The sequence below is a fragment of the Magnolia sinica genome, chromosome 1 (genome assembly GCF_029962835.1).
Source record: "Magnolia sinica isolate HGM2019 chromosome 1, MsV1, whole genome shotgun sequence".
In the NCBI taxonomy this organism is placed as follows: domain Eukaryota; kingdom Viridiplantae; phylum Streptophyta; class Magnoliopsida; order Magnoliales; family Magnoliaceae; genus Magnolia; species Magnolia sinica.
Genome location: NC_080573.1, coordinates 138,024,726 through 138,032,532, shown reverse-complemented (window position 1 = coordinate 138,032,532; position 7,807 = coordinate 138,024,726). Strand labels below are relative to the sequence as shown.

The window sequence follows — 7,807 nt, the reverse complement described above, 5'->3', positions numbered from 1 at the left end:
GTTCGAGTCGAGTCGGATCGAACTAAGTCCGACGAGTCAAGTTAGCTAGATCGAATTGTCCCATGCCCACCTCTACCCACCGCGGGAAGCAGATTAGCTGGTGCACTACACACCATTGATATAGCTGGTGTGGGTTCATGTTGTGCGAAGACGAGGGCATATACACTCCTCCAGCTCTAGTTGTATGAACATTTCAAAGGAGATCAAAGTTACTTGGCCCCAAAATGTATATCCACACCATTCATCCATTTTTCGAGATCATTTTAGATCATGAGCCAAAAAATGAATCATATCAAAAACTCAAACTAACAACACCACAAATAGCAGCGGCAATAATGATTCTCACCGTTAAAACATTTGTAGGGCTCCCATAAAATTTATTTTCCATCCAGTCTGTTCATAAGGTTACAAAGGCCTCAATGAAGAAGAAAAACAAATATCATAATGATCCAAAACTTCTGTAACCTCGAGAGGATTTCAATGGTAGATGTTGGATCCCCCACTTCCTTTTGCAGTGTGGTCCATATGATCTCTATATCTGTCTTATTTTTCGATTCAAGCCTTATGACGAGCTTGCCAAATGGATGGACGGTTTGGATATAACACATACCTCATGATGGGACCCACAGAACTTGGTGACGTCAAGCTGGTGTGTGGTACACCAGCCAATCCGCTTCCCATAGCGACGTCCGTAGGGGCGGGATCAGTACGCAATCCGCGCCCAACTCGGCCGGCATTCATTTCCACTCTCATTTCAATCCTCTTTAAAAAGTCTACGAACAATTGCATCTGATCAGCTCTATATTCCCAATCCTCTCTACTCTCCACCCAAACCATGGCTAGCGACCTCCAATCGTACGCCATCCTCTTCCTCATCTGGCTCATCTCCACTGTCCTTGTCTGGACCATCTTCTCCAATTTCCGAACCACGGCCCGCCACTTTCCGCCGGGCCCAATAGCTCTCCCGATCATCGGACACCTCCACCTCATCGCTCCCATCCCTCAACAAGCCTTCCACAAGCTCTCCAAGCGCTACGGCCCGTTGATCTACCTCCGCCTCGGCTCCGTCCCCGCTGTCGTCGCATCCAACGCTGACACCGCGAGAGAAATCCTCAAAACCCACGAGGCCGCTTTCGCATCCCGACCTCAATCCTCAGCCGTCCGCTACCTCACCTACGGCTCCTCTGACTTCTCCTTCGCTCCATACGGCCCCTACTGGAAGTTCATGAAGAAGATCTGCATGTCCGAGCTTCTAGGCGGGCGCACGCTCGATCAGCTCCAGCCCATCCGCCACGAAGAGATCCGGCGATTCTTGCGACTGATACATAAGAAATCCAACGGCGGAGAAGCAGTCAACGTTGGCCAAGATCTCATAACGATAACGAACAACATAATATCGAGGATGACGATAAGCCGGATATGTTCGGACACGGAAGGGGAGGCAGAGGAAGTGGGGAAGCTGGTACATGATGTGACGGTGCTGGTTGGCACGTTCAACGTATCGGATTACATCGGGTTTTGTCGGAATTTGGATTTGCAGGGACTGAAGAAGAGGTACAAGGACGTGCACAGGAGATTCGATGCGATGATGGAGAGGATCATCAAAGAGCGTGAAGAAGGGAGGAAGATGAAGATGGAGAGAGGCGATGGTGTGAAGGATATTCTCGATATTTTACTCGACATATCGGAAGATGAGAGCGCCGAGATGAAACTGACGAGGGACAACATCAAAGCTTTCATCACTGTAAGCCCATTCACCTTGGCTTTTCGTACGGCTTGCGCTAGTAAACTTAGGAAACGGATTGGCTACTCCCCCCTGCCACCGGCCATTGGCTAGTGGTCGGTGCTCTGTGGGCCCCACCATGATGTATGTGTTTCATCCATGCCATCCATCTATTTTTCTAGAACATTTTATGATATGAGACCAAAAATTAGGTATATCCCAGTCTCAAGTAGACCACAGTACAGAAAACAGTGTTGAATGAATTTCGAACATTAAAAACTTTTTAGGGGCCACGAAAGTTTTGGATCAAGCTGATATTTGCTTTTTTCCGTTCATCGGGGTCTATATAACCTAATTAACATATTTAACCTAATTAACCTATTGGATGTCAAATAAACAGTACAATGGGCCTTAGGGGCATTTAAGTGGTAGATATCCAATCATTATTGTTTTCATGTGGTGTGGTCCACGGAGGTTAATATCCCTCTCATTTTTGGGATAAAATCATAATAAATGAAATACATACATCATGATGGGGCCACAAAGCACCGAACACCAGCCACGGCACGGGTGGCAGGGGTAGTAGCCAATCCATTTATGTAAGACTAGGAAACGGATTGGCTACTCCCCCGCCACCTGGTTGGTGGTCAGTGGTCTATGGGCCCCACCATGATGTATGTGTTTCATCCATGCTGTCCATCTATTTTTTTAGATCATTTTATGGTATGAGACCAAAAATTAGGTATATCCCAATCTCAAGTGGACCACATTACAGAAAACGTTGAATGAACACTAACCATTAAAAACTTTTTAGGGGCCATAAAAGTTTTGGATCAAGCTAATATTTGTTTTTTTTTGTTCATATGGGCCTGTATGACCTAATCAACATATTGGATGTCAAATAAACAGTATAATGGGCCTTAGGAGCATTTAAATGGTGGATATCCAATCATTATTGTTTTCCTGTGGTGTGGTCCACTAAGGTTTATATCCCTCTCATTTTGAGATAAAGCCATAAAATGATCTGTAAAAATGGATGAGCAGAATGAATGAAATACATACATTATGGTGGGGCCCACATAGCACCGAACACCAGCCACTAGGCTGGTGGCAGGGAGAGTAGCCAAACAGATTGGTTGCTCCCCTGCCACCGACCATTGGCTGGTGGTCGGTGCTCTGTGGGCCCCACCATGATATATGTGCTTCATCCATGTCGTTTATCTAATTTTCTGGATCATTTTATGATATGAGATTAAAAAATTAGGTATATCACAATCTCAAGTGGACCACATTACAGAAAACAGTGTTGAATGAACATCGACCATTAAAAAAATTTTAGGGCCCATAAAAGTTTTGGATCAAGCTGATATTTGCTTTTTCCGTTCATCTGGGTTTGTATGACCTAATCAACATATTCGATGTCAAATAAACAGTACAGTGGGCCTTAGGAGTATTTAAATGGTGGATATCCAATCACTATTGTTTTCTTGTGGTGTGGTCCACTGAGGTTTATATCCCTCTCATTTTTGGGATAAAGCCATACAATGATCTATAAAAATGGATGAACGGAATGGATGAAATACATACATCATGGTGGGTCCCACATAGCACCGAACACCAGCCACGAGGCTGGTGGCAGGGGGAGTAGCCAATCCGTTTCTGTAAGCTTGTGGGGGCGGCTTCGGTACATCGCTGGATCCACCGAGTTCAGATGATGCCCAACTGTGAGGTCTACCTTGACGCATGTGCCATGCATCCACACCATCCGTTGTGATATCTCATTTTAAGCGTGATCCAAAAACTGAAACAATTCCAAATCTCAGCTGGGCCACACCACAGGAAACAGTGGTGATTGACCATTAAAAACTTCTCCTGAACCACAGAAGTTTTCGATCAAGCTGATATTTGGATGGTCCCTTCGTCCAATTCTTTGTGAACTTATCATGGTTGGATGACAAATAAACATTCTAGCGGTCCCAAGGAAATTTTTAACTGTGGATATTCAATCACCACTATTTCCTTTGTGTGATCCAGATTTGCACCTACCTTATCTATTGGTTGTGTGATCCAGATTTGCATCTACCTTATCTATTGGGATCTATTGGCCGTGTGATCCAGATTTGCATCTACCTTATCAATTGGATCATGCAAAAAATGAGCTGTCAAACGACCGTGGAGAAATTAACCACCCGAAATGCCACCTTTTACTCGGCGTCTTTTCAACGCGCTTCCAACCTTTACTTTCCCAAATTAAACCATTCTGTACTGACACTATTTGCAGACAAAAATATCTTTGCATTCACGGTGGCGAAATAGCTATAGATACTGTTATAATTGGTAGCTATAGGTTGTGAATGCAAGGGTATTTTCATTTGTAAATAATGTGTCAATAGAGAATAGTTTACTTTGGGAAAGTAAAGCTTGGGAGCATGTTAAAAAGACGCTGGGTAAAAGGTGGCGTTTACAGTGGTCAATTTCTCAAGACAGTGTGAATGCAACTCACTATTGAAGTCACCAAGTGATTTGCATCTACCTTATTTATTAGATGACATCGGACTTGTACATCACATCTATGACGACGGACTCGGAATGCGTAGGTAGCAAACAAGGCTGTGGTTAGTGAAAAAGCTACATGAGCCTTACTATGATGTATGTATTTTATTCACATCGTTAACCCCTTTATGAGCTCATTTTAAGGAATGAGCCCTATTGACACTGAGATTTGAATGCCCTTGTTGGACTGTCGAGTACCTACCAAACCAAATAACAATGGGAACCTGACTATGGTAGGGTACCCTTTGATGCCAAAGTTACAACAGGCACTTTAGGTCTAGTAGAACTAGAGTTTTTGTGCATATCTTTCATCATTGGTAAGGCTATTATTTATAGCATTTTGATGCCGGTAACATATACGGCAATACCTTTGTATGATAAATGCATATTCCGGAGTGAGTCATCTTCCGAATGTGTCGTAGTTGTCTTCTGGAGATCCTCGTCAATATCTCTTCGAGATCTTCTTTCAATAAGATCTCCAAGTGGTTGGGATCCCAGGAGATCGCGATAGACCCAGGATGACCTATAGGTCAACTGGGTTGATGTCTTATAGACAAAGTTATACTGTCGATCGTGGTCAATACTCTACTTCGAGGCAGGTCGGGTCAACACTCATGGCCGTTCGTTGTTCGTGTGGTCATTCTTCGGTCACAACAGTGAGACATCAGCCAAGCCAAGGTCAGTACTTGTGATAAATACTTGAGTTGTTTACAAAGGTTATGCTCAACAGTCGAGACCGAGCTACATTCTTTTGAATGTTCTTTGTTCTCCCTCATCCAGTTGTCTAGTCTGTCCATTTTTACCCATAACAAGTTGAAAAGTGAGGTAGATATATATATCTCATGTGGAATACACATTGAAAAACAGTGGTGATTGAACACTCACCATTAAAAACTTCTTAGGACATGAAAGTTTTGGATTAAGCTGATATTTGTGTGATCCTTTTTTCATGCCTGCGTAACATAATCAATAAGTTGGATGGGGAGGCAGATCTCCTGCAAACACTTTCGCTGAAAGTTCTGCGCTGGAAAGCTAGGTAGGGCTCACTGTGCTGTTTGTGAGAAATCCACCAAATCCATCCATTTTCAGAGCTCATTTTAAGACTTATAACAAAAAAAAAATGAATCAAATCGAAGACTCAAGTAGGCCACACAAGAGGAAACAACGGCGATTGGGGATTGAATGACCAGAGTTGAAATTTTTGCATGGCGACAAAAGTTTTGTATCAGGCTTAAATTTTTGTGTTTTCAATTCATCTCATTGAGAATGAACTTATAAATAGTTTGGATGGCATATGAGCCTGAAACGTTTCAAGGTAGGCATTTCTTTCCCCAACTTTCCCTCCTGCGTGGTTTACTTGAGTCTTCGATCCTGCTCATTTTCGGTCGGATGAGTATTATACTATTCTTTGGAATCTTCTACAGGATATCATTGTGGGGGGAGCTGATACGACTGCAATCACAATGGAATGGGCCTTGGCGGAGCTCATCAATCATCCTGACATATTCAAAAAAGCAAGGGTAGAGATCGATTCAGTTGTCGGGAAAAATAAATTGGTCGAAGAATCCGACGTCCAAAACCTTCCTTACCTCCAGGCAATTGTCAAAGAAACAGTCAGATTGCACCCGGCGATCCCAGTGATTCTTAGAGAATCCACTAGAGATTGCAAAATCGGAGGCTATGATGTACTAGCTAACACCCAAGTGTTCATCAATGCGTGGGCCATTGGAAGGGACCCCAACTATTGGGTTAACCCACTTGAATTCCGTCCCGAGAGATTCATGCCGTCCAATGAAAGCAACCCGAATCACCACGTGGACGTTAGGGGGCAGCATTTCCATTTCTTGCCGTTTGGGAGCGGACAGAGAGGCTGCCCAGGCACTTCTCTAGCACTTGAGGTTGTACAAACGATGCTCGCTTCCATGATCCAATGCTTTGACTGGACAGTTGTGATTGACGGAGAGACTAAAACTGTTAATATGACGGAGGGCCCAGGATTGTCACTTACTAGGGCACATCCCTTGATGTGTGTCCCCATAGCACGTGCAAATCTCGTTCCTTTCAACTGATTTCTGAAACACTCGAATTTGTAATGCCCACATGCGTGTGGAACTACCACACATGCCAGCAAGGGACACATGTATGAGATTCACGCTTTCCATCAGGTTGGCCACATTGTCTTACATATTCCTGTTTAAAAATAAGAAGATCCACACATCGTAGCAATGATTGTGGCGAGCATGCCATTTTGGCACGTGCTTGTGGGCTTAGCAATTAGTATCCTTGTACCTAATGTTGGCGCGTGCATGTTGCACGTGTCTTCCATCCGCACAATACTTTTAATCAGCTTTTTTAAATATTGTTCTTATAATTGGAATCTGCGATGGGAAGGATTATTGCAAGCGTGAAATAAATGTTTTGCTTAGTGCAAGTACGGCTTATTTGAACAGGATTCTAGCTAATTTGGGATTAAGCCTAATCCTAATTTTGATGGTCCCACACTCTCTACATGTTGGATTCACTGCTCTAAAGTTAGAATCACAATGTGGGAGAGCTGTTTATCAGGATGGGTCCAATCTAAGCTAAGCTAATTGTGAAAAATCTCCTTCTTGGAGATCTTTCGGTTCAGGAATTTTCTGAATAAGTTATAATGCTCCTAGTTGCATGCATTGGGACACTTAGTCGAATCTATTGAAGTAACTGTTTGTTACGTCCAATGGCCATTTCATGTGCTACCATGCACACATCACGGTAATCTAACAAATATTAACCATTTCATCAATGGCCTTAATATTGATAGCCAAGATTGTTTACACAAGAATGGGTCTAATCAACAATTTGATCCAGCTACTTGTTGGGGTTGCTTATCATTATGAAGAACGACTTTTGCTAGGCAATAGTAAACCATCCCATCCATGACTCCGAAGAACGATGGCTATAGAAAATAAGGCCAAACCAGGGATGGATTTGATCTCCTGATCAGTTCAATTCTTGCATGGTTTATAGCTCATGAAGTATGTTTTGGACTTAATGGACCATTCAGATCTATTGACTGCATTGTCTAAGTGAACCAATATAACTATGACCACTATAAGTCACAGTGCTCCCAACACTAGGGAACGGACCCATAGGGTTACATGGCCTTACTTAATAGGCAGAGCAGCTGGTTCAACTTCTTGCTTAACAATAAACATTTGATTGAATTCCTTGCCTCACCTTGAGACAAGAGGGAAGGTTGATGTTTGACTCGAATCCTAATCCTGATCTTTAATTTTACACCTGTTCATGCCATGTCAGCTGGCCCAATCAAGGATTTTTTTTTTATTATTTTTTTTAAGAAGATTTCTATTTCATGTATAAAGCTTTACAAAGCCTGAACAACTATTCAAACCTCCCAAAACAAGGCCATGGGAAGGTCTATCATAAGAGAAACTGAAAATATAAAGGGAGCCTAGTAAGGCCTGGCTCAAGATTTCCTGATGGAACCCAGGCAAACCTTATCTAAGAACACCAGCCCTCAGATCGACGGCA

General features: G+C 43.0%; 1 protein-coding gene across 1 annotated transcript; it reads left to right on the top strand.

Annotated features, from left to right (window-relative positions):
- Positions 1 to 759: 759 nt before the first annotated feature.
- Positions 760 to 6,695, top strand: LOC131220455 (cytochrome P450 93A3-like). The gene is made up of 2 exons (XM_058215364.1): positions 760 to 1,744; positions 5,701 to 6,695. Exons 1-2 carry the CDS (start codon positions 836 to 838, stop codon positions 6,343 to 6,345), a joined length of 1,554 nt encoding a protein of 517 aa, XP_058071347.1. The 5' UTR covers positions 760 to 835; the 3' UTR covers positions 6,346 to 6,695.
- Positions 6,696 to 7,807: the final 1,112 nt, after the last annotated feature.